We start from the raw sequence: 27425 nt of genomic DNA, 5'->3' as shown, positions 1-27425 counted from the left end.
ATCAACAATACACAATTAGTGACCACTTGTGAAAAAATTAGTTCAAATGGCTTGATTAGCACCACACAGGAACTCTATAGCATAGACAGTGATAGAATCCAGTTCTCCAGGGCTGCATTCCCTGCCTTAACTGTGAGGCTGTCCTGTTTATTCTAGCTGTTCCCTGCTTCATTTGCTATACACCTTCCAGTTTCTGCAACAAGTAACAGCTTCTTTCACTACACAGTGCTAATTCATTCCCAGAGCAGGGCTCATCCTGTGCACTGAATGAGATAGAGGGCCCATGGAATAAATACTGTGCAATCATGCAATTAAAGACTGCATCATAATACATATGCATAGTGGGGCTGAATTAAGGTTGCACAGGCAACCTTTAAACTGGCATTTCCTATCACAATGAGAAAAATGGAAAGGAATCTTTCTCTGTATCTCTCTTGTTCACTCATACAGCATGAGTGCATATAAAATCTATACAGTGGTCTTTCTCCCTTATTTTGTGGGACTGATCAGTTAGTTGCAAGGGCTGATGGAAGTAATGAGTTATTGAAGAGTTCGTAGTTCTGTACTTACAGATAATTGGCCAAGTTGTGCTCCTGCAGGGTGTGTGTTTCAAAGCCATGGGGCACTGTGTCAAAGTAGTCATTGCCTATCCCACAGACAAAGCATTTGGTCTAAAAAAAAATCCAGAAAATATACACGTTGTTGAAACGCTCTATAAGAGTGCTAGCTTCTTTGGAAAAAATACCCAATAAGCACACAACAATTTATTTGGAAATTCTGAAACATGAAGTATAATGTGTGCTTAATAAAGACTTTTGCTTTAAGGACTCAGCCTGAGCCTCAGCCAAGCACATGAACAGAAATGTAATTGCTGTCACAATCACTTCTTGATGTTTGGTAAAAAATCTTTGGCATCAACAACTGAATGGGAATAGATTGGGAGAAAGGATGGCATGAATTAATCAAGGCTGAAAAGCAATTTTTCCTTCTTATTCTCTCCAGGCTACCTAAACGAATATAAGAGTCACTGTAGTCCACAGCAATCTTTACCTCAAAGGCAGTTATGTTTACCCAGCTGAAACTGAATACACCCTCAGTTGAGATTACAGAACACAGCAGGTACCTGATACCCTTCTGGACTCTGACAGTCAGATTTTAACAAGAAAATGGGAACTCTGCAGGAACAGAATACTTTCACTTAGGATATCCAAAGAAAATACACAAGTGAGATTAACCATAACAGGGGACTGGACAAGGTGACAGCTTCCAGTCCTATGGTTCGTAACCTGGTTTCATTAATGCTGAACATTGGGAACCTCCAAGCTAAACTCAAAAGGCCTTCACCAACCACTGAGGTTAGTTTTGTTCTATTCAGGCACAGCTGACAAAGTTAAAATAAAATAAAATCCTTAGCATTAACATAAAAAGACACATGAAAATAAATTGGTAAGGGTTTTGGTTAGTTTTGTTAGTTTATCACCTATAAAGAGCCAGACGTACCAAAGAGCCAACTGAAATTGCAGGTAGTGGACAAATAGGTCTAAATTTGTCCAGAGCAGAATATCAGTTTTGATGAACTGTGACTGTGTCCTGTGTGATTCTAACTAGTAGTGCCAAAGTGCAGTCAAAGATCTCTCTCTCTACTGTACCCCTTTCACAGTCAGAAATGGGCAACAGTGAACACTATTCTGTAACCTGGCTGTTAGCAGAGCACATTGATTAAAAGGAATGGTACTAAGACTCTTCTACTGAATGCTACAGAATTGTTTATGTAGGCTTGTATATGATATAGTAATATCTTTGCTCTAAGTCCATATTTGAAAAGTCAATCCGTCGAAAAGTCAGCCATGGAAAGTCATCTCAGCAGACCAGACTCTCAGTTTTATTTGTAAAAAGAAAAGGAGGACTTGTGGCACCTTAGAGACTAACCAATTTATTAGAGCATAAGCTTTCGTGAGCTACAGCTCACTTCCTCAGATGCATATCGTGGAAACTGCTGTTACTCTGAAACCTGTCATTATGCAAGGCACTGCATTTAGCCGTATGGAGTGGAAATCTATCAACTGCGGCAGTTTCCACGATATGCATCTGAGGAAGTGAGCTGTAGCTCACGAAAGCTTATGCTCTAATAAATTGGTTAGTCTCTAAGGTGCCACAAGTCCTCCTTTTCTTTTTGCGAATACAGACTAACACGGCTGTTACTCTGAAACCAGTTTTATTTGTGTGACTTCAGTAATAGTTTCCCTTAGGTGTAACGGAGGGCAGAATCTTGGCCAGCATGCTGTTTGATACCGAACCCTTTGCATACTGCATACTTTCCTGTCAGTTTAAAATTACTCTCTGCATTTGGATAACGAATGGACATTCCAGCAACCAGCACTTTACTTAAGTATGCTATGGTGCAGCAACTAGGAGCTTATAATTTCTTACCTCCATGTCTTCTTTAACTTGTTCTTGTTGGTCTCTTAATTCTCCAAAAGCATCAATAATTAAACCTGGTGTTTAAATAAAAATGATACTTAACATTCAAGAGTACAATATGGCGAAATGTGCATACCCGTGGAAACCAAGGTTGAGCTCGGACGGAGAAAGATCAAATGGGAAGTTGTCTCCTGAAGTAGCAGAAACCTTCATATATTTTGAAAATCACTCTAGTGTCTAAATATGTGAAACAAAGCTGACTACACAAAAAGGAAATGAGTCCCTTCAACTAGGCTGGCAGAGATTTTGTAAAATACTTTTTAATTGGGTGCTATGGGACAAGTGGATTCCTGTTTTATATGTACAGCCCTAGCCTTTTCTTTTATAGAGTAGGTAAAAGGTAGACACACATTTGTAGGGTCATGGAGTCTTTATTAAAAAAAACCCCACTAAACCCACTAAGGATACTACTATATACTTAGCAGAGTTCATAGCTTTATTATCTGAATACCAAATATGAGAGATGGCCAGGGGCTATGTGCATCCTGCAGCTCCTGCGCTCACTATGCTTGTCGCTTAGTAATGGAATTCCATTAACAGAGCTCCGAAGAAGTAATGGGCCATGTCTTAGAGAAACAGAAAGGGAAAAAAATCCTAGGGTCAGAGGCCTATATTATAAATACAAAGGGCCCGATTCTTCCCTCACTTGCACTGGAATAAATCAGACCAATGCCACTTAAGTTAATGGAGTTTCCTGCTGTACAATTTGTGAAAGTGAGATAAGAATTAGGCTCAGGTTTTACAGTTAAGACCTGTCAACATATATTCAGTTAGTCACAAACAGGGAAACCAAACTGGAAAAGCAAACAGCATGAGATACACTGCTTGAGGATATCAGAACATGGAATTCTGTTTTTTACAAATGCCATTTAAAAACAAAAGTTTGCTTGAATCCTTGAGGCAACACATCAGAATTGTAAACAATTTGCCACACAGCTGAGAACCCTTATCTAAACACACCTATAAGAAACTGGGAAGTATCCTCTCAGAGCAAAACTCATCATCTAACTAAATGTTAGCTGGTACAAGGCAATCGAAGATCATTATTTATAAAAGCAGTGAAACCATCAAAGTCTTGGCTTGTGTTACTCCAAAAGGATGTATTTGTTGATTTGAATTTTTACAAACTGGAACTATAATAAAAGAATATCCTCTCCAATTCTCTGGGCATCCTTGACAATTTTGCACCACCACACCTTCTCTGGTACTTTTAGCCTGAACCAGCTAGGTTAAAATTAGCATGGGTATGCCTACACAAGCTGCAATCACACCTTGATTGCATAGACACATTGTAAACAAACAAAAATCTTTTAAATCTCCTAGAACAATTAATACCCCAGCATCAGCATAAATACAATAAAAAATAAATAAAGTCTCCAGAGTACCAAAGCATCACAACTAGCTCTACCCAACCCTCCATCTCCTCACGGCAAAAAAGGAAAAGTGGGTCTTGCAGAGTGCTCTGAAGGCTGACAAATTCAGGTTGTTATGGACTTGAGGGAAAGCAAATTCCAAAGATCCAGAGCCCTGTCAGCCACCTCCTCTCTTATAATGATTGGGCTTATGCTCGGGCATCTCCACTGACTACCTTGGGATAGTTTGCCACTTGGAGAAAGAAAGTCTCTGAGGTAGGTAGGTCGCAGGCCACTTTGGGCTTATAGGTCAAAACCAACCGTCTTAAAATCCAGTAACCAACAGTCAGCCAGTGCAGATCATGGGGTACAGGTTTCCAGCTGAGTCTCAATCTACACCCTATTCTCTCTCAAATAATGAATAAGGCAATGACATCTCCATCTGGGACAGTTTAAATGGAGATATAAAGCTACATGTCATCAGCACACTGAAGACATTGCAACCTATGCCTCCTCACTAACCTTTCCAAAGGCCTCATGTAAACAATGAACAAAAGAGCCGACAAGATGGAAACGGGGAATTTCCCATTGGAGAATGCCCTCAGGCAAAGAATTGTCCAACATGTATGAGCAAATCAACCTGACAAAATGACAGATAGCACTATACTATGTAGCCTTAATTGCAACATCCCGCCTCCCAGAACCCAACTATTTTGGTTGTATGGCAAATCCTTCAACTAATGATCTCAGTACGTTCATTCTAACAGGCACGCATGTTCATCTCTTCCCATCTGATATTGCTTTTTTAAAAGGTAAGCTTAGCCTTCACAAGAGACAATGGTGAAAAAACAGTTACCTACCCATAACTGCTGTTCTCCAAGATGTGATGCAGATGTGTATTCTACTTAGGTGTGTGCACACCCAGTGCAGCAGAGCCAGAGAACTTTGCCTGGCACTCATGACCTGTCCCCTTAGCCCTTCGTCTGGCCATATGAGTGGCCTGACCCTCTCAATTCCTTCACACTAAACGTCAGAACTACAGACTCCGATGCAGAGGGGATAGAAGGTGGATTGTGGAATACATGTCTGTGCCACATCTTGAAAAACAACAGTTACAAGTAGGTAGCCTTTTTTTCTTCTTCAAGCAGATGCAGCCATGTAATTCCAGTTAGGTAATTTACACACACTACTTGTAGGAGGTGGGGCTCTGATTCTCTTTTAACAAGGGCTGCAGGACTGCCTTCCCAAAGTTTCCATCTGATCTGGATGCAGCAGTAATGGCACAGTGGCTTTTAAAAGTACATACAGAAGACCAAGTGGCAGCCCTGCAAATGTCCAATATTGAAATGCCATTGATATTCCCTGGGCTCTTGTGGAATGAGTAGACATAGTCTGGGCTACTTCGTATGTTGTCAGGAAACAAGAATGTATCCACCTGGAGCTCATCTGTGAAGAAACTATGTGACCCTTCATTCAGTCTGCATATGAAACAAATGAGATGAGAAACAGAAATGTTTGGTTTTACCCAGATAAAAAGCTAAATATCGCCTGACATCCCGTGTGTGAGATGTTGTTCCTCTGGGGCTGAATGGGGCTTAGGGACGAACACTGGTAAATATAAGCTCGGTTCAACTGAAACTGGGAAACCACCTTGGATGAAAACTTAGGATGCAGCATCAGGGTTACTTTGTCTTTAGAAAACTGCATGTAAGGGTGCTCCATTGTCAAAGCCTGCAACTCACGCACCCTCCTTGCAGACGTTATTGCTACAAGGAAGGCAGTTTTCTGACACAAAGGGAGAAAGAAGAAGTTGCCAAAGGCTTGACAGGAGGTCTCATAAGGGCCGCTAAGACAGTATTAAGGCCCCATGCAAAGGAATCATTCTTTAAATAGTGGGTAGAGACAAGTGATTCCTTTCAAGAATCTCACTGCCATGGGGTTTGGAAACACTGACTTCCCATGGATTGACAGATAAAACACTGAAATTGCTGCCAGGTGGGCTCTCAATGAACTAAGTGCAAGACCAGAAGACTGAAGATGTAACAGGTACTCCAAGGTTTCCTGGATACAATCCAACTTCAGGATGATCAGGATTGGAGAAAAAGTATATAGGGGTGCTGATTCCCAGCTCAGGTGAAAAATATTGGTCAAGGAGCCCAGACTGAAACCCCCTCAGGAGCAAAAGAGCTAGCATTTCTTATTGTTTCTTGTGGCAAACAGGTAGATTGTCAGAATGCCCCAAACTGCAAAAACGAACCACCTGATGCTGGGGTTCAGAGACCATTTGCGCTTCAGTGAGAAATCTCTGCCTAGGTGATCTGCCGGGTGATCCCAGGTAAGTGGTCAGCAACGGGAGTAATGTTTCCTCAGTGAAAAACTGCCAGAGTTTGATGACCTCCTGACACAGCATGTTGGAGTGTTCTCCCCCCGTCTTGTCACATAATACATTGCAGTGGTATTGTTGGCAAGGATGTGCACCACCCAGTCCCTGATGAGATCTTGAAGAGCCTGTAGATGGCATGTAGCTCCAGGACATTGCAGATGGCATGAAGTTCCAGGACATAGATATGCCGAAAAGCTTCCTGTTGTGACCACTGCCCTTGAACTTTCCAAGATGAACTCCCCAATGTATTAAGGAGGCATTGGTGACAACAGTCTTGGTCATTGGGGACCAAGCGAAGGGAATGCCCTGGCACACATTGCCCTGAACCACCCACTATCATAAGACATCTGCCGATCCTGGATCAAGTCAGACTAGTCTGTCCAAGCGATGACGATTCAGATGATAGACCAACTTCAGCCACATTTGAAGAGAGTGAAAGTGCATTCTGGCAAATTGGACTACCTGTGTGCATGCAACCAGATGACCTAGTAACCTCAGGCATGCATGGGCTGAGGTTGAGGGTTGAGACTGCAGTTTCAGACATAGGTGGCAAATAGTGTAGAATTAGTCAGTCAGCAGAAATGCTCTTGAACTTGCAGAGTCTACCAGGGTCCCAAAGAACTCAATTCTTTGAGTTGGAACCAATGTTAATTACCCATTGTTTAGGATGAAACATAGACAATCAAGAAAATGTAGCATGAAGCGAACATGAGAGAGGATTTCTTCCCTGGACCTGCTCTCAGGAATTAATAGTTCATATGTGGGAAGATATGAATGCCCTCTTCCTGAGATATGTTGTCACTACAATCATGTATTTAATAAAAATCCAGGGAGTAGAGGACAGACCAAAAGGGAGCGTGGTGTACTTACAATGACAGTTTGCCATGACAAACTGGAGAAACCTCCTGTGACTCAGAAGAATTGCTACATGGAAATAAGCATTCAGAAGGTCTAGAACAGCAAACCAGTCATTATGATTTAAGGCAGGGAAGATAGTTGATAGGGTAACCACACAGAATCTCACATATCTGATGTATTTGTAGAGATCATGGAGGTCAAGGATAGGTCTCAACCCTCCTTTGGGCTTGGGGATCAGGAAACATCAGGACTAGAATCTCTGTCCCCGATGCTGTAGGGGGATCTGTTCTACAGCTCCATGCACCAGAAGAGACTGGACCTGCTTGAGGACCAGTGTCTTCTGAGAGGTGTCCCTGAAGAAGGATGGATTACGGGGTGGGGAGGAGGGATGGAGAGGAACTATATGGCATATCCCAACCTGATGGCGCTTAGGACCCAGATGTCTGTGGTATTCGAGTCCTAATATGGGACCAGCATTGGGAATGAAGAGGAACTGAGGATCAGCACGGGTGGTATTGAATGAGACACACTCCCATTTGGTACTGAGGCTAAGTTGGTATGAAGTTCAATGAAGGGATCTGCCACCAAGACAATGATGGTGCTGAAGTATGCATCAGTGTCTACGGGGCCTTCAGTGCCAGGCCCAGTGTTGGCCTCCATTAAACGATCTGAGGCCTGGGCAGCTCTGTGACACAGCCAGGAGATGCCAAGAGCACAACAGAGGATGAGGCAGTAGAAGTGATGGCACCAGAGCGCTCATGAATCAGTGGAGAGTCTGGGATTGAGAGCAAAGCAGGTCTGATGCCACCCAGTATGCTGCTCGCATGGAAACAGTCACTGCTAGTATCAACATCATGGATACTGCACTCAACAGATGCCCCATGGCCGAAACCAGAGTTGATGGTACAGGCTCTCACTGATTTCAGTCCAATACCAGGGAGAAGTTGGATAGACCTGCTCCATTCCACATGCCAGAGGGAGTATGGTGCAGGTCATCACTCCTCTTAGGAAATGAGGAGGAGTCTCCCCAAGCCCTGGAATGATCCCAGTTCATTTTATCAGACCCCTTCCTCACTGTACCAAAGGAGAGTGAATGACCTCTCTTCCTCTTGAGGGAAGTGCCAGAGCCCGAACACGGAATGGAATCGCTTGTCAGATCCAAAAGTGACCACTTATCAGATAAAAAGATGAAGGTCTCAGAGCTGAAGCAGTCTTCACGGTCTGCTCTACCAGGTGCCAATTCAGCTGCAAGTCTCTCGCCACCAGAGTCCTTTTTGTGAATGACTTGCAGATGGATCATAACTCTCTAATAGCTTAGATATATGATTATATTATATAATATGATTATATTAGCTTTAGATAAGCTATTACCAGCAGGAAAGTGGGGTGGGGAAGAGAGAAAACCTTTTGTAGTGGTAAACACCCATTTTTTCATGGTTTGTGTGTATAAAAAGATTTTCTGTACTTTCCACAGTATGCATCCGATGAAGTGAGCTGTGGCTCACGAAAGCTTATGCTCAAATAAATTGGTTAGTCTCTAAGGTGCCACAAGTACTCCTTTTCTTTTTGTGAATACAGACTAACACAGCTGCTACTCTGAAACTCTCTAATGTTTTCTTCACTGAGACACAATAAATAGCTTGCATGGGGATCACTATTGGACATGGTTCCCTCCCACGATGGACAATGCTTGAACCTGGCTGACGGCGCATCACAGGGCAGCTAACTACTCTAACTAAAACTTGTACTAACATGAAATTTAACCAAAGAAGAAGTTCTCAGAAATGGAGAACAAAAATCTGAGGTGAAGACACTGCAAAGAGCTCCAAATCTAGCCATGGGTAGTAAGAAGAAACTTATTGAATGGGTCAGAGGGCACTGCCCTTATATGGCCAGGGGAGGGCTAGCACTGCCAATACAGATACTGCTGGGCAAATTTCTCCAGCTCCGGTGCACTGGGTGCACCCATGCCTAAGCAGAATACACAGTTGCATCTACTCAAAGAATGTAAGTGATAGGATTCTTACTGAAAATTTGACAAAAAACAAGTATTGGATATTAAAAGCCTTGATTTTGTATTCCTTTTACGGGAGAGACTCTGTCTTCATTGGAAAAAGATTGAAAGGCTTGTTTACTATGGGCCAAACACTCCCCTTTGTTCTTCAAAAGGCACATAGAAGGAGGGCAGAACTATTGCCTCTGCTGCTCCTCCATATCTTCTCTTCTGTTGTATTGAACTTCTGTACTGCACTCACTGTGCTAGTATATGAGTGCCTTGAAAGTGGGACAACTCATGGAACGGATCCAGAAGGGATAAGGGCCAAAATGGATTGGAGGTCAAGCTATACTGGAGAGAACCTCAAGAGTCAGTAGTCTTTTGCACTACAGGATCCTGCCTACATGCATCTCCTCCTTCATATCTGTGGCAGTGATATGCGGTACACCCATCTTGGATGTGTGGCCCCATTCTCTGAAGAGAAAAGCCACGATGGAGGAGCTAGTATTGCTCTTAGTGGCAATAATGCATTGTGATTAAAGCACTGTAACTTGCCACAGACTTAAAGAGAAGCATGTCCCATTGTGATTGTACCTCAAAATGACACCCTGTACCTACATATTCACCACGGCTATGTGACTATGGTATGTTTTGTCCAAACTATGCCTTGTGAGGTATCATTTGAGAAGTCATGATCCATTGAATATTACTATCCTATTGAATTGTATGTACTACCATGGTATGTGAAATTATGAAGTTTGCTATATGGTTGTTATTGAAATATATTGTGAGTCTGGGAGATGCCTACAACTAGCCTTCAAGTGGCAACAAAGGAACAACTAACATCTCCAAGACAGATTAACATTAGGACTAGCCAGTCATGTATTGAAGGCCCATTAAAAAGAATCCACTCTCCCAGTGAACCCCTCCTGAACCACGTAGACAATGCAGGCCCAGTGTCTCAGCAGGGTATCTAGAACACATGATCCCTGACTCCATGTTTTAGACAGTATATTTCCATTTACATTGATTGGGGGTTATAAATTGGAGATTGTGACATCAGCCCCGGGCCTCTCTCTTCCCCCACCTACTCTGAAGACAAAAAGAACATTTGAAAGAAAAGACTTTGAACTGGGGAGATTGGCTCCAGGCTGAGCAAGGAATTCAGTCTGTGAATTAAGAACTGTGAACTGCTTATAGTGTCTAGTGAGGTGAGAAAAACTGCTTGATTCAAATCTTTCTTAGTCCGACAAAGTTTAGAATTTAGACTGTGATTTTACTTTTATTTCTTATGTAATCAACTCTGGCCTCTATGCTTAACACTGATAATCACTTAAAATCTATCTTTCTGTAGTTAATAAACTTATTTTAATATTTTTTTATTTTTCAGTGAGTTTGTCTTAAGTGTTTGGTGAATCTGCTCAGATTACAAAGGCTGGTGCATGTCCACTATCTTTTCATGAAATGGCAAACTAATTAATGAGCTTACATTGTTCAAGAGAAGATCTTGAGCAATGTAAGATGGTACATTTCGAGAGTGCAAGGCTGGGAAGTGTGGGGGATTTTCTGGTGTTTCCCTGTGTATGGTTCATGAGTGGCTTAAAGGGCATTCATGCAATTTAGCTGGGTGTGTCCCTGCATTTTGTTGACTGAGTGATTACAGCCTCTGGAGGGATTTGCTGTTTGTCACTAGCAAAATATCATGAGAGACAGGCCAGACTGGAGATTTAAGTGGGCACAGCAGTCCCACAATTCGAGGTTGTACCCCAGGTTATCACACATATCAAACAGTTTTTCCTCTGAATCCCCCTCTCCTTGCCCTGTCCTCACTCCTGGGGTTATGTGGAGTTGAGGAAAACATCCTACCTAGCCATTATCACCCCTCTTTGGTGAAATGTTGGTCTTTTAGTTCTCATTAACATCATGTATGTGGAGGGATGACTGTGGCACTAAGATTCCAGTGGTTTCAAATATCACTTCCCTGTGGCCACAGAGTATGAACACATACCTTGTATGATGGCTAGCAGAATGACAATTACAAAGAAGAAGAAAGTAATGTCAAAGATGATCCGATAGATCTCATATTCATCTCCTGCTGGATCCTCAATTTCATCACCAATGCCTCCGCCCGCACGCACTCCAACATACATATGAAACATGTAGCACTGGAAAAAAATGAGAAAATGAAAGAACACATAACCATTTAAATAACCCATTCTCCAAGATTTTGGCTACTTATTATTATGTATTTGTATGACAGTAGTACCTAAAAGCCCCAACTGAGAATGGGATCCCATTGGGAGGTCCTGTAGAAACAGAGAGACTGTTCCTGGATTGAAAAGCTTACAGTCTAAATAAGCAAGGAAAAGAAAGGGCAAATTTCTTATTTATTTAGAGAAGAGGAAGAGGAAACAGAGGCACAGAGAGGTGAAATGAAATTGCCCAAGGTCACACAGCAAGTCAATGGCAGAGCTAGGAATAGAAATGCAGTTTCCTGATTCTCAGTCCAGTGCCTTATCTATTAGACCATGCTGGCTCTCTTTTTTCCCCTCTTTGTTTGGGGGGAGGTTGGGTGGGGGTGGGGGTAATTTTACAGCAAGATTGGAAATGCTGCTGAGATTCAAGATGCAAAATTTCATGTTTTCCAATTGCACCATAAAACAAAAAGGAAAGAGTGTTACAACAATTTTACCTGATTGAAAAAAAACTGCTAATTGCTCGTAAGTTATATGGTCTTATTGTTTGCATAGCATGGCCTGGTGAAGTAAGCATGAGGCGACAATGCAGGCACTGCTATATTCTAATTCTGGCTCTGCAACTGAATTGCTGTGTCCACCTTTGATACCGAAGAGTCTGACTCTGTGTCTGTAGATATAAAGTGGAGATGAGAATACGTATTGCAAAGTTTCTCTGAAATGTAAAGTGATAATGATTACTATTATTGTAATCTGTTGCCTTTTAAATAAAATTGTATTTCTTTATTCTTTCCCCATCTTCAGTACCTCAAAGGAAAAACAGCTCCTGCGAATCCTTCTTCAGAGGACGTGTTAGAGATGCATGAGATAATTAATGTGCACTTCCATTCTGAAGAGTGACTAGTAATAGCAATGTGGGGTGTCTTGTTTACCACATCACAATGATCTCATATCAAATGTGCTCAGTTTAAGAGTTAAAATATTTTTTTTCTGACTCCCAACCCTACAGACCCACTCTGGGATCTTAAGATCAAGCTGGGCTCTTTTCTGGAATGACCACAACTTCACAAGTCATGATGATTCTACAGTGCGAATGATGTTCTCAGTTATACTTGCACAAGACCTTCCAGAGCCTTGTACAGGTGGTACTGAAGGCACTGTGCCACCTGCAGGATCATTATTGCTGCTGATGAGGCTGCGTTAGAAAGAGAAAGCTTGTCTTTTCAGAGCCCAGGTTGAGTTTTAGAGGGGGTGGTCATTTTTATCTGTAAACTGAGTAAATGGGATATCAAATTGGTGATATGTAAGAAATACGGAATCCCAAAGGTGCCATTTACATAAGAATTTTTCAGAGTACAAATCATACTTTAAGAGAACAAAATGAAAGTTTTAAGAATGAGAAATCTGGATTAAAATCCTGCATCTTTGAAAAGCAAATCAAGATGTTACACACTGATATTAACTCATTTGGTCCGGAGGAAGGGGCAACAGTGACAGGTGGTAGAATTAGTATATGGAATTGTGCTCTGTGCAGTCCCAAATGCACATAGGCAGGTAAAGAACATAGCTAGCTGTGTGCAAAAGTTCCAGCAGACGGATTTCATGCCTGATTCCATGACCATTGCTTCCACTGAGTATTATTTTACTTCAGGAGTAGTCACATTTAGATCTGGGGGCTATATGCAGACTAAGTTCCTCCTCAACATACATAAGGATAGCAGAATCTGACCCTTTCTGATTAAGGACAGTGCAAGAAGCTGCAATTCAGGGCAATTACTGTAATTTTTTTTTAGTCTGCAGGGGATGGGGCAGGAAGAAATCTATTTTGTTCAGGTTCATATACCACCTTTGTCACCTTGGTATCTGAGCACCTTCCAGTCATGCATTAAACAATTTCACTAACATCTGTCACATGTGGTTCAATTTCTTTCTCATCCTCCCCGCAGGGAGAAAATTGTATGTGTTTTGATAGCTTTTTGGTTTGGGGGGGGCTGAATAATCGGCTTACATGTGTCATGCTATCTTATACAAACTGTTCCAAATCAGAATTTTTTCACTCTTTGAATTTTTCACTCTTTGGATTATTTTACACTTTCCCCTCCTCTTGTACTATGATCAGAATAGGATCACATCACATCTCCATGTTGCTATCATTAGAAATGTAACCTCAACACACATCCTAAAAACATTCTTCATTTGATCCAATCAACAAATATGGCAAGAAAACTAGGAGCCACTCTGCAAACTGCACAACTGCATAGTATTTCAGACAAATGGAACACCTTTGAACACTAGGGCTTTCCCAATCTGAAGCTACGTTTGCAACTTGGGCATACTATTGTAGAACGGCAACAAACCCTGCCTGCTTATAAACTGTATTAGGTCCAGAATTATGTTGTTGGGTTTTTTTGGCACGATGGGGATGAAATTTATTTTTCTTTTGTGATGGACTGCTACTTGAGGAACCAGTTTCACACATTTGTCTTCCACTTGTAAGCACTGAAATAAAGTGGGCTTGATTGTGTTTTTGCAGTCTTCCCTGTATAAGTGGTGCATATGGTGCTGAAGAAAGACCAGTGCAGTAAAGACATCAGGCCTGAGAAAGTCATGTTTCCTTCCTTCATCCCCACTTTCTCCTCTGGCACTTTCCACTTGCAGAGGACAACCCCATAGCACTTCCAGTTTAGTTGCATTGACCAGTGCATTAGGAGAGGTGGCGTCAATGTTCCAGCCATTTCCACCTCTCCCCACCCACTTACATGGTCAGGGAGCATCAAGTCCACAGTCCCCATTTACTGCTATGCATTTAGACCCAAGTTCTGGGAAGGCCAAGCAGTTTCTTATTCCCCCTTGAATCCCAGTGTGGCCCTGTAGCACAGGCCACAATCTATCCCATTAGCAGTTTATCTTTATTCCTTTGATTTATCTTTATACAGAAAGTGTCCATTCATTGCATCTTGCCTTGCCTCCCTCCCATCCCTACAACCTCCACTCCCGACTGGATCAGATGATTCTGAAATGCAATCGATTCATTTCTCTCTGAAATCAATTGGAAATTCAAAATGGAATTAATTATGTCAAGCTACAAAAGTGCCAAGGAGATATCGCACTGTCGGTTATGGTACTTATACTTGAAAGTGGATGTTCTCTACTGGCTAATTTACAAACATGCTAAAGCTAAAAAGAAAACCTTTCCATTTCCTAATGAGTATTCCTAATGTATTTCAAATCAAATGGACTTCAAAGCACAGAGAAAGCTGACAGGTATTGTGGGCCAAATTCTGATCTTGCACTCTTGTAAATCAGTAGTAGCTCCATGGAAATCAGTGGGATTACTCTGGATTACACTGGCATAACATAGAAGAATCTGGCCCTGTATGTCATTGCTGTACAGCTAGTCAAATTATGCTCTGGGTTGCACTGATGTAACTCTGCATTAGTTCCACTAAGTCAATTTTGTTCCTATAGTTTTCACTATAGTTTAAGCCAGTGAAACTGGGTGCAGAAATTGGTTCTTAAGAAGTATCCTGTGGAGAGTGTAAGGCTACTTCATCTTAATAAAATACCTGTAGAATGTACCAACACCAATAACTAGGGGCTAAGAAAAGGCATGAGAAATCCAAGAGCCATAATGCGGTATACAGTAACAGGAATGATCTTATAATTATTTTGTTCACAAATAGTTCACAGCACAGCAATTTGAGACTTACAAAGCCACGGCCAAAGGAGGAAAGTGCACTCCCGTGGAAAATACCATAGCATTTTTACAAGGGTTTTTAGTAATGTTATTTTCTTTTAAATTTTTTCTGATTATTAGAATTTTTAAAATATGTGGTATTGGTTATTGGGAAATGAGGTAAATAATATGTAAAAAATACATCAGAAAGTCATTACATTCCTTAGATTTTGTAATGATCTAGGCAACATCTTCTGAATCAGCAAAATTTGACACTATCAGACCCTTTCAAATGGCAATTTAAAACAATTGGTAAATAACTGTCAGGCTAACATGCACCAGAAAGTTTCCAGTGACAGAGATGTCAACGGAAGACATCCAATCAACCAATTGAGGTTAGTGGGAATCATTGGTAACAGTTTACAATAACCACACAACTGTCTGTATGGCCTGTAAAACTGCAGCATTCAGAAGTCCTTTCATGCAACTTTTGAGAAAGCCTCATGCAGTGAAACAACTTTCTGACTTTGTTTGATTTTTTTAGTCTCACATAAATCATATCAAAGACTAATGTCACATTATTTCATCTTCATTTCATTTGTGGACACGTTCTCTAACTCCTGCAGGTTTGTATTACATTTTTTATTCCTTCATGCTTCACTGATAATCTTCCTGTTGTGAGCAGCCATCCTTCTGGCTATAGATATTATTCAGGAACAGTTGCATGAAAATAGGGGAGGGGAACAGGAAATATCATAATAACTTAAGTAAAGATGAGCAAAAAGCAAACAGACTTACTGTTAGCATATCATCACATTTCATATCTGGCATATCTCCATCTTCACTCTTGTTGTAGAATTTACGGAAAAAATTGAATGCCACTACTGTGTACAAGTAGACTACCACTGCCAGTAATCCCACTGTTAACACAAGCTAGAAGAGAGAATTATATGATGGATGTATTAACACCATGAAAGCATGCAGTGCAATTTTCTTATATGATGGGGAAAAGAGAGAAATAATAAACTACATTTACTGGCGAAGATAAACTCACTTTATTTACCCCCATCTCTCTCCCTCCCCAATCTGGCATTTTAAAAAGGAATTTTTGTTTTATTTTAGTAAAATATAAGTGTATTTTATGCAATGTTAGAGCATTTAAATTGGCTCATGAATGTTAAAATGTTTCTAGAACTTTGAGGCAAATGAACAAAAAAAATTAGCAAAAATGTAAATTCATATCCATACCGATATGTGCTCACATACAGACAGAAAAGAAGGTATTTCTATTCTGTAAGCTTAAAAAATACATTCCTGTTTCCTATTTATAGTATCAGTGCAGGTCACAAGTACATTCCAATGCAACAATTATTAAATTAAATACCAAATGTCTGGGAAATTAAAACGGTTGTAAGTCAATTCTGTGTACATACAGCATGTTTTGAGTTTGCCAGATACTCACTTGGAGCTTCTATCCAAGGATCTCAAAGTATTTTATGAACATCAATTATGTAAGCCTTTTACCTACCTATCCATGGATTTTAAGTATTATTCCCATTATATAGAATGGGAAGCTAAGACAGAGAAAACTTTCCCAAGGTCACAAAGCAAGTGTGCTGCAAAATAAGAAAAAGTCTCCAGAATATTCTAATTTCCTTAGCTTTTGTATGGAACAGTAGAAAATATGAGATCTTCGCTTTTGTGTTTGAAATTTTAAATGAGCAAAATTTGTAATGAATGTAGATTTAGAATGGAAGACAAATTTTTCTAGAAGTTAAAACCAGTTTTAGATTTACTGACCAATTAGATTTAAGAGTATTCTTTGATCAATCTGTAAATCAGTGCCACTATTTGAAAGTGTTATTTCATCTCCATGCACTTCCACTTTGATGCAAAACTACACTTCAGAAGCAAATTGCACAGACCCGACTTGCAAAATTTGGTGCATCTTGGAGTTTGTGTAGAAAAGTGGTATTAAAAAAGTTTGCTATCTAGCTTGGTGGCAATCTTATAGTGACACAGTTTCAGTTATATCTGAGGGATCCTAGAAAAAACAGCACATTAATGTTAGTGTAATATCTTCTCTCATAAATGGCAATAAATCCCCCCAAGTCCTCAATTGCTAAAGCATTAAAATATTGACTTGAGCCAGATGAAAAGTAGTTAGAAGTGAATTACAATTTCCTGCAGCAAATATTTGAAAAGAATGAATATTTTAACAAATAATTTTCATAACTATCTCAATTATGAAGTACTATATCACCTTACATTCTATGTACTTAACTTGTAAAGGCTTCATGTAAAAGCTGCAGATCTGCTCAATCATATCTGGACATTTAAAAGGACATGTGGCTGGAACGCTAAAATTTGACCAACCTAAAGTGAACGTAACTCAGTATTGCAAGTCTCTCCAAACTTGCATGCATCAACCTTGCAAAATTCTACCTGCCCATTGGTCAAGGACAACTAATTTTTTTTGGGGGGGTGGGGGGGACGACAACAGGCAAGTAAAAGATAATACTTTTTCTGTATCATTAGTCATCATTGTAATGGGCAAACAAATAGATATTGTGCTTCCCTTGGTAAATATGAGTCACAGTAAATGAAAAAACTTAGCACTGGTTTGTAATTCTCAAGTTGAAACCAGAGCAGGGTTTGCTTTTCTAACATATAAATTATCATTGTTTGCAACCTTTTAAAAAAGCAATTTTCTAGGCCCTGCAAAGAGAATCATGCAATTTTTCGAACAGGTTAAACTTTGAGGTCTAGTAATCATGTCAATGAGTGGTCATTGATCTTGTGTGACCAAATGTGCTTCTAGTTACCGGGCTAATCCTGATTTAAACAGGATTGACAGAGTACTGAATTTGGCTTTCTGTGTACACTAGTGATACTCACTATCTAACTGGGATGGGGCCTTTCTTAAATCATAGCAAGGGATATCAGTCACTTGCATTCACTTTCCTATCTTACATGCCACATCTCTGTGGCTGTCCTGTCCCATCTATTTTAAAAAACCAGAAACTTAATGTTATCTATGGTGATATTATAGCAGAGGTATGTACAATGTATGTCCATGAGCCTGCAGGGGTTGTTACTTTCCAGGACATAACTTTAAGACCTCAGCCCTTCAGTAGTAGCTGTATGAGCACTCTTTTGCCCACACAGATTTGACCTCATTATCAGGGCCTAAAGTGCTGCAATATAATAGTAACGCAATTATAAGCTCCCCACCAGAAGCTAAAGTATAGGGTAATTTCATTTTATTCATGCTCACACTCTATTTTATTATTCTAAGAGCAAAGGCTGCAGTAGGTTGGCTTGTATACCTGTGTGAGACTCACATTTTCTACTATACAAACCAAACTCATTTATTTAGTTACATTTTTAAAAAGCTCTTCTCCAGTGCTCTAGGCACTTGTTCAAACATTACAGTAAATAACTTGTCCTTTTGGAGAGTTGCTTCAAAGTGTTCTACTGGATAGCCATCTGTCAGGGACAGATTTCAACTCCCAGCAGCCACTGTAGCTGCTATGAAAAATAGATTAAAACACTTGTTTAAACATTTGTTGAAACACATTTAAATGAAGTTGTAGTGGCTACTGAGAGTGTTAACCATCCCCTGCACAGATCATGGAATGGAAACACAATGGGGACAATCCACTGTCCTACAAATATTTGAGGGACTCCAGAAAGACAAAGCAGAGACTCAGGGTGGCCACTCTTTCCTTTGCCTTAAAACATATTCCCTTATATTTCCTTCAAGTTTCAAGCAAATAGAACTTTGCACACATGGGGCCTACATAATTGTACATAGATCAGGCAAATAGATAGTTTTGCCCCACAAGTTTCCTAGAACAACAAATCTGAGATGAGAGGCAGAAAAAAAGTGATTTTTCACTATGTATCCCATAAAACTATTGAGAGGGAAGTCCTGGGTTTTCCTCAACTGGAAAATAAATTTTTAATCTGACAATTTCATATAAAACAAGGAAATATTCTCAGTTCAGTCTGTAATATCACTTTACTATAATCCAATATTGTGTAAATACAGTCTCTGATTAGCAGTATTTGAATTTTATCCATCATTTCCCAATTAAAGCAGCATTTCCAGGTCAGTGTTCTCCAACCCCCTAATTCTGAACCTAATTCTAATAATGAACCTCCCCTCCCAACATCCCAAGAACCCTATTGCTTCCCTCTCAAAATATTTAGTTCTACAGACAGACTTTGTGAGCCCCATAGGGTTTGAAAATCCCTTTTTTAGATAAGAAACCTGATTAATAGCTTATCAATGTGTGTGAATAAGCAGGACTGTCTCCTGCCTTTAAATATGAGGGGCTGCCTCACTGCATAATTTAGACTATAAACAGTGCCTGTAAAATTGGTGATATGGACAACCTAGCTGAGGGCAGGATTCACCTTGCATCTAATAGCTACTCACATCACACTCATTCACACAGATGAGGAGCCTGCTAAAGACTTACATTCAGATTGCATTAATTTGCTTAAAATAAAGCATAGTAGTCCATTTCTATAAATCACTCAACAATTAAACTGGAGCCAGATAGATATAGTTTAAATTGAAATTTTTGTGATGCAAAATGCAGTCTGCCAGCTGATGAGTTACTAACAGCAAAATCATGGAATGCTGTTTTTGTGGTTTACATTGCTGTGGTCAAAATCACGCGTAGCCAACTTGAACAGTGTTGTGTTTTGTCAACAAAAATTTTAAAAAAACCCAGTGACTAATCTATCAGGATCTTTAATCCTGATGTGCATTGTAGGTGAAATTAACCCAAGCTCAAAGGGTCATATGTAAAGAATAAGCCATGCTTAAACTCTGCATTAAGGTACAAAATTTCAGCCCAGTCCCCCAACCTGTTTAATTTAGCTCGGAGCTGGATATATCCATGGCTGGGGAGGAAAAGAAGGCTACCAACTAAATACATTGCCAGTCTATGGCTATTTATACAGCTCCGACTGTAGTAACCACTAGAGTTCTAACACACCCTCTGCACAGAGAGGCATAATGGAAGGATCCATGTAGCAGCAGATCCTCTGGCCCTCTCTCTGCCTCACCCCTAGCATGGTTGTACACAAGATGACATTGCAGAGAAAGCTCCCAAACCCTTTCCTATCCCTCCTTGTATATCAGAACTGCATCAGGTGAGTTGCTAGGAGGGTGTCTGCACCCACAGAGGATGACCTGTATTTTCCCTGAAGTAAGTACTTGTGTGGGCCTTTTGCTCTTGTTAGACTTTCAATATACTAGAAGCCAAGGATCATAGCAAGAGTGCTGCTATAACAGAACTAAATTGACAGTAAAACTTGGTTATTTTCTTTAATATATGTCTGAAATATAACTTCAGACATCATGATTATCCTCCAGCCCAGCTTCCTCATCAATACAAGACTAAACTGCAATTAAAGAACATTTCTCCTTTCAATCCTTGAGAAAAGTTTTCCCCAGTCAGTTTGAATTCAGCCACGGGATGAACCTAACTGAGCATTCCTTCAGCAAAAAAGAGAGAGGGAGATGAAGCTTGATACCTGTTTGCCATTATGGGTTACTGATGACAGAATAGTTCGTAGTGTCTTGAATCCCATTGCAATGTCAAGGAGATGAGCAGCAAAGAAAAAGTTGTTGTAATGGCCAAGGATTGACATAGTCATATACCAGGCTAGGTAAAGGAAAGACTATTAGGAAAAAAAGAGAGAGAATTGCATTAGGAAAACAGGAAATGAAATCTACAGCCTTTGAGTAATAACCAGTCTTACCTTAGTCACAAAGTAAAAGAGAGAATTATATTAGAGCTCAAACTTGCCTTTCTGTTGGGTATTCAGGTATGGTGGTTTACTACAGTGATGCTTGCTAGAGCTGGTTAGGAGTTTGATGACAAAATATTTTTTGTCAAAAATGCCAATTTGTCAAAACTCAAACCTATTCAGAAGAAGAGTAAGTTTTTACAAAATTTTCAACTTGAAAATTTTTTGAAGTGAATTTCAAAATTCTCCTTACATTTAGTTTCAACATTCTCCAACCAAAAAAATTGTTCTTCTGATTCCAAATTACTTTTCGTTCAGAAATGCAAACAAATTATAGTAAATAAAATACAGAAAAATTAAAAATGGTTGAAACAGAAATGAAATATTTTGAATTATAGAAACAAAAAGTTTGAATTGACCTGAACCATTTATTTATTTATGGATTTTCAGTGTGCAAAAATTTTGAGATTTTTACTTTTCATCCCAATTTGGGACAGGAAAATCACTTCCTACAAAGCTTTAATGTTTGGATCTCTGCTATTAAAGAAGGACAAACCTTAGATCAGGCTTGAAAACACATGGATATTTATAAAATAAGTTCAGGTTTGTCAGGGTTTTATTTTTTATTCTGAATGCTGTTGTTGCAGATATTTATAACGGAATAAGAGCTTACGACTCCACAACCCAACTATATATGATATTATAGCATTTTGCTCTCAAATGGTCAGGATTATAATTTCACCCAGCATTCAGCAAGAGAAGTAGATAGAAGCTGAGGGAAGAAATATCTTTCATAGTTGGCAAAAGAGGTAAGAAAAAGTATGAGAAATATACAAGAAAATGGATGCGTAGGCGGGCTTACATCCAATCCAGCACTGGTCATGTCACTGCTTTGGTTTACCTTCAATTTCACATCAAACCAATCACCACATCTGTTTTTTTCACAGTACTGCTCCCCTTCTAGGTGTGGTTTATTACTATAAAATAATACTCTAAACCTTCCAGACCTCTTCTCTGGGCTCATTTAGTCCTTTCAATTTATGATGGACTTTAGCTTCCATATAACCCTCCCTCTAGACTCAAAAGTCTTTACAGTCCTCAATCAGAGTTTCCTCTTGCTTATAGTTCTCCCTTCAGGCTCACAGTCCTATGCACCCCTCCGACCTCAGTGGTCTCTTGTTCCCTGCAGGTCCCTAAGCCTGGGAAAGCAGGAGAACTGCCACCTGCCCTTTCCCAGTAAGCTCCCACCCCAAACTCAGGCTCAGCAGGCCTGCTTCTCAGTCACCAGTTCTCCATCCTTTGCATGCATTCCCTTTATCTGGGGAGGTGAACTAGGCCTGGGATGGGGGAGGCTGAGTCCTAACCCTCAAAGGTCGAGCTCACCCTGTGACAGGATATCATTTGATAGGTTGGGTATTTTTTTAACATGGAAATGAAGAAGAGTAGAGTTAATAAATCACATTCTGTGCCATATTCTTCTACTTCCAGATATACCAGTGTAAATCGAGAGTAACTCCACTGAAATCAACTATCGCTATCTGTACTTGTTCTAGTAATTCTCAGTGGCTCCACATATAAAATGGAAATAGATCTAAGCCTGGCATGAGAAATTGTGATTAAAGTTGATACCCACACTAAAATAGTTCAGATTCACTCTTTTCTAATTTTTACAAAATACCACACACAAATTGTTGCAAGTTTCTGTGCACAACTGAGGTGCACAAAAACAAATCAGAGAAAGACCCAGCTGAACTCTACTGAAGTCAAGGAAGTTTCTGCAGATTTTTACCTGTATAACTGAGACAGGAGTTTGGCTTCCTGTCCAAGTTCACAGGTCAGGGTTAAAAAGCAAAATTACCTCCCTTATCAGATTAGTAAATTGTTATCAGTAGCATACAGAAGTAATCAGATTCATACATTTCAACCAATTTCTCATGCTTAGAACTCTGTTTTATTTTATTATACATGTAGTAAAATGAACTTACATTATCAGTGAAAACAACTCCTAATTTCCACATCTGATACTTTACGTCAATGGAATTTAGCCTGCAAAAAAAGCAGATGCATATAAAAGTTCAGTGAGAAATCACACAGCATCCATTCTACTGTAAGTGCATTATCCTGTAGGTATAATAAGCTACAATTGTCTTGTTTCTCCTAAAGTTGAAAGGAATAGTAGAATTCATATAGAGAACATGCTGTTATTGTGGGATGTTCCTATCTGAAACATTAGCAGGAAAATGTTTATATAAACAGATCTCATGTGTCTTTGTCCTACTGAAACCAGGGATGAGGGCTATTGAAAGAAAGGGGTATTAGGATACTACAAATGAAGCTGGGAAATTTGTGAGAGAGGAAGATGAGAGGGTTTAATCATGGAGGAGAGCAAATTTAGTATGTTTAACAACAGCAGCAGCAACAAAATGAATGGCAACTCTCTGACTGTGGATTAGATTGTGCCATTCTGGCATAGCCCTGCACTGGGGGCAGTGTGGAACTCCATGCCAGCCAAAGCAGCATAACAGAAACTATCTCAGAGAGGCAGAATGCCACTCGGAGTTCCCCAGTACACAGGGGCATCACACAAACTGTTACACTCCACTTTATGGGCTGCAGCATGTAGCTTCTCAACCAGGCCAGCCAGTTCCACTGGCCAGCTCAGCTTCCCATTACTCTCTACAACTTCCCTGGTCTCTTAAGGCAACTGATGCTATAAGGGAAGGAATTAGGCAACAGTTTCTACATTTGAGTGCCAGGGTTGTCATTCTGTCCAGTCATTAGAAGAGCATAGAAGATTCTTTACTTCCTTCTTTACCACTACACACCCATTAAAGGCTAAGTCAGAATCCAGTCTATACTTGTATGTTGCATCCCTTTCCCCTCACTCATTGTCTGTCTTTGTCCTTTTTAGTCTTTACACTCCATAAAACAGGGAATACGTCTTCTGTGTTTGGAGAGCTCCCAACACACCTTGGGTTCTACTGCAGTAGAACAGACACACATGAGAGATTTAAAATTAGGGATATTCATAGATAAAAATGAAATATTCATTCAGAAATCTACACCTGTTAGTATTTTAGTAAAATTATTTCCAAGAAATTTTCAATTACAGTTAGCATTCTATTACCAGTAAAAAATATTGTATATCCACTCTACAGTATTTACTCATTTGCTGTATTGCTACCAGTTACCGGCCGTTTTCATAAGAACGGCCATACTGGGTCCATCTAGCCCAGTATCCTGCCAGGTGCTTCAGAGGGAATGAACAGAAAAGATAATCATCAAGTGATCCATCCCCTCTCATGCTGTCCTTCTCCAACCATTCAACCCCTTCAGTGGCACAGCATCACTTACCCATGACCACTATGCTTCTCTCCTTCTTCCCCCTGAGATTGATTCTGACTTCTTACTCCAACAATCTCTTCCTCTCAACCCTGATGCTTCTTCCCCCCAATAGACCCCAAAAACTTAAAGCTAAATTTTTTATAATACAAATAAACCATTTTTTGTAAGCAGGTGAGACAAGAAACTAACAAGAGCCATCACCATGGCTGCTTGCTTGGGCATTAAGCCCTATTACATGTTGAGCCACTTTCTGGTTCTTTATCTTTATGGAGTGGAAATTATTTGAGCTATCTGTGAAGTGTTTAGCACAAATAGACCCTATTCTGATTGGGGACTTTGTGGACAATTATAATGTAGATAATTATATTAAAATATTATCCACCTTCTCCATATAATTATGAGCCAATTAAATGCTCCTTCAAATAAAGAGCAAACAACAATTATTAGTGTTAGATATAGTGTAGACAGGTGTAGTACCCTTGTCATCTCAAATTGTGTAGTGGTTCTCTAATGGGTGCTTGTGAGAGTTTTACCTAAGGCCACTAACATAATGTAATCTACTCGGGGCTTAAACCCAGGTCTCCCAAGATTAGAGCAGGTTTTGTTAGATTCTCAATTTCATGGACAGGACAATTCACCAAAAATAAAATAATTTCTCTGCTTTGATTAAGTGTTAACCATTCAGAGAAGATTTTGCCATCAAATCAGTTGAACTTCCATTCAAAGTAGTAGTAATTATTATTTATATAGCGCATAAGTCTACAAGGAGATTTACAGGTCAATAAAAAAGCAGAAGACCAAGTTCTATCTTATGTGCACTAGTATAAATCAGTAGTTATTTCACAGAAGTCAATGAAGTAACAAGGATATGAAACCTATGTTGAGTGTGATCAGAATCAGGACAACGTTCTCTGTCCAAAGGAACTTACAACATATTTAATTGTGATTCCGCTGATTTTACTTATAACAATGCCAATTTACTTAACACAGAGGAACTGTAAAGGTGGTGGTTGTTTGGATTAGTGGGAAATTTGTCCTTTGACTCATTCTCACACATATTTTTCACTATATAAATTTAATTTTACCACAGAAATGATACAGACGATACAGTAAATCATATACCATATTAACACTTATTTAGTCTCTTGCCACACGCAAACACGCATTGATTTCCATAGGACTGCTCACTGTGAGTAGAAATGGCACCATTGGGTTTTTAATAAACAATCTCTGCTGACAGCTGCAGCAGCACAGGAGCTAGCAAACAGAGCTGTAAACAGGGGAGTTTGAGTGGGAGTTCTGTTGGAGGAGAAGGTATTTGTGTTTGTTTGGCTTTGTATTGGTAGTATTTGTATGTGTAGAGGCTTGTAGGGGCTTTGTGCTGGGAGAGAAGCTGAGCCCTGATTAGGGGGCGGGGCTTCACTGACTAGGGGTCCTATAAAGGTAGCAGCCAGTCAGGCAGCAGCACAGACAGCTGCAGCAGCACAGGAGCTAGCAAACAGAGCTGTAAACAGGGGAGTTTGAGTGGGAGTTCTGTTGGAGGAGAAGGTATTTGTGTTTGTTTGGCTTTGTATTGGTAGTATTTGTATGTGTAGAGGCTTGTAGGGGCTTTGTGCTGGGAGAGAAGCTGAGCCCTGATTAGGGGGCGGGGCTTCACTGGCTAGGGGTCCTATAAAGGTAGCAGCCAGTCAGGCAGCAGCACAGACAGCGGCAGCAGCACAGGAGCTAGCAAACAGAGCTGTAAACAGGGGAGTTTGAGTGGGAGTTTGAAAGCGGAGTTTGTCTTGTGGTGCTTGTGTGGGGTTTGGTTTTGCTGTGGGTGGTGGTGTTTTGGTGTGGTTTGTGTTTCCCAGATTAACAGGATTTAGGTGGGAAGGCTATGACAGATTCAGAGGTGGCAGTGGGAGTGACCCATGTAGCAGATGACACAATGAAGATGACTGGATGTGGAAGCTGTGGTATGTACATGATCCTGGAGGGGGCACCTGGTAAGAGTTTTGTCTGCATGAAATGCCGTCTGATAGAGCTGATGGAGGAAAAGATCAGAGGTTTGGAGATGCAGGTGGAAAGTCTGGTAGAGTTTAGGAAGGGGTTTGAGCAGATTATGGAGCAAAGACATGAGGTATCTGAAGGGAAAAGCTCAGACTTGCAGATGGAAGCAGGACTAGGGAATTCTGAGGGGAGACTGGGTGAGGAAAGTGGTCAGTGGAAGCATGTGACTAAAAGAACTAGGCAGAGGAAAAGACGGGCTAGTGAAGGAGAAATAGAGCTTCAGAATAGGTTTGCAGAGTTGGAAAATGAAGAAGGGGCTCAGCAGGTAGTCACTGAAGGTGACAGGGCAAGGAAGAAGAGAAGAGCGGTTAGTCCTATAGGAAAAGGGGAAGAGTTAATGGAGATTACACCAAATATGAGCCCCAGGAGGATACAGGATGGGTTAAAAAGGATTACAAGGGAGAATGGGAATGGAAAAAACTTGCAGCCAGAGGGAACAGGGGATAGACTGGAGAATAGCACCGTCACTAGGAAAAGGCAGGTCTATGTGATTGGGGACTCTTTATTGAGAAGAATAGATAGGCCTGTAACCAGAGCTGATCCAGAAAATAGGAGGGTGTGCTGTCTTCCAGGTGCTAAGATACAGGATGTAGACCTGAGGTTAAAAAGGATTCTAAAGGGAGCGGGAAAGAATCCCCTAATTATCCTTCATGTGGGAACAAATGATACGGCTAGATTCTCACTGGAAAGTATTAAGGGAGACTATGTTAGGCTGGGGAGGACGCTTACGGAAATTGAGGCTCAGGTGATCTTTAGTGGGATTCTGCCTGTTCCTAGAGAAGGGCAACAAAGGTGTGACAAGATTATGACTATCAATAGATGGCTTAGGCAGTGGTGCTATAAGGAGGGCTTTGGGATGTATGGCCATTGGGAGGCATTCATGGATAGAGGACAGTTCTCTCGGGATGGACTTCATCTGAGTAGGGAAGGAAATAGACTTCTAGGATGGAGGCTGGCACAACTGATTAAGAGAGCTTTAAACTAGGAATTTGGGGGAGATGGTTGGGAGATGTCCAGGTAATCTCCACGCCAGAATTTAGCATAGAGTGGAAAGAAAATGAAGTAAGAGTGGATACAGCTGTAGGTAGGAGGAAGGGCAGTGTAGATACAAGTCTAATAGGTTATACTGGTAGTAAAATAACCGTGCCTAATAGGGTACAGAATGTGAGTGAGGCCAAACAGCAAAAATTAAGATGTTTGTACACTAATGCAAGGAGCCTAGGTAACAAAATGGAGGAACTAGAGTTACTGGTGCAGGAAGTGAAACCAGATATTATAGGTATAACAGAGACCTGGTGGAATAGTAGTCATGACTGGG

The 27425-nt window shown here is 40.4% G+C and overlaps 1 protein-coding gene across 1 annotated transcript in view; it reads right to left on the bottom strand.

Moving 5' to 3' along the window:
* The window catches only part of RYR2 (ryanodine receptor 2), a 717900-nt gene that overhangs the window by 5794 nt on the left and 684681 nt on the right, over nucleotides 1-27425 (bottom strand). The window contains exons 97-102 of the mRNA XM_084622892.1: nucleotides 22696-22756; nucleotides 20495-20641; nucleotides 15740-15874; nucleotides 11079-11235; nucleotides 2431-2495; nucleotides 571-671 (exon numbers count right to left, since the gene is read on the bottom strand). Of these exons, the coding sequence (XP_084479018.1) occupies nucleotides 571-671; nucleotides 2431-2495; nucleotides 11079-11235; nucleotides 15740-15874; nucleotides 20495-20641; nucleotides 22696-22756 (666 nt within the window). The remainder of the gene's footprint in view (nucleotides 1-570; nucleotides 672-2430; nucleotides 2496-11078; nucleotides 11236-15739; nucleotides 15875-20494; nucleotides 20642-22695; nucleotides 22757-27425) is intronic.

This window comes from Lepidochelys olivacea (assembly GCF_965140295.1).
Source record: "Lepidochelys olivacea isolate rLepOli2 genome assembly, chromosome: 3".
Lineage (NCBI taxonomy): Eukaryota > Metazoa > Chordata > Testudines > Cheloniidae > Lepidochelys > Lepidochelys olivacea.
Note: the sequence above shows the minus strand (reverse complement) of the source record. Positions and strands in the feature narration are given on the sequence as shown.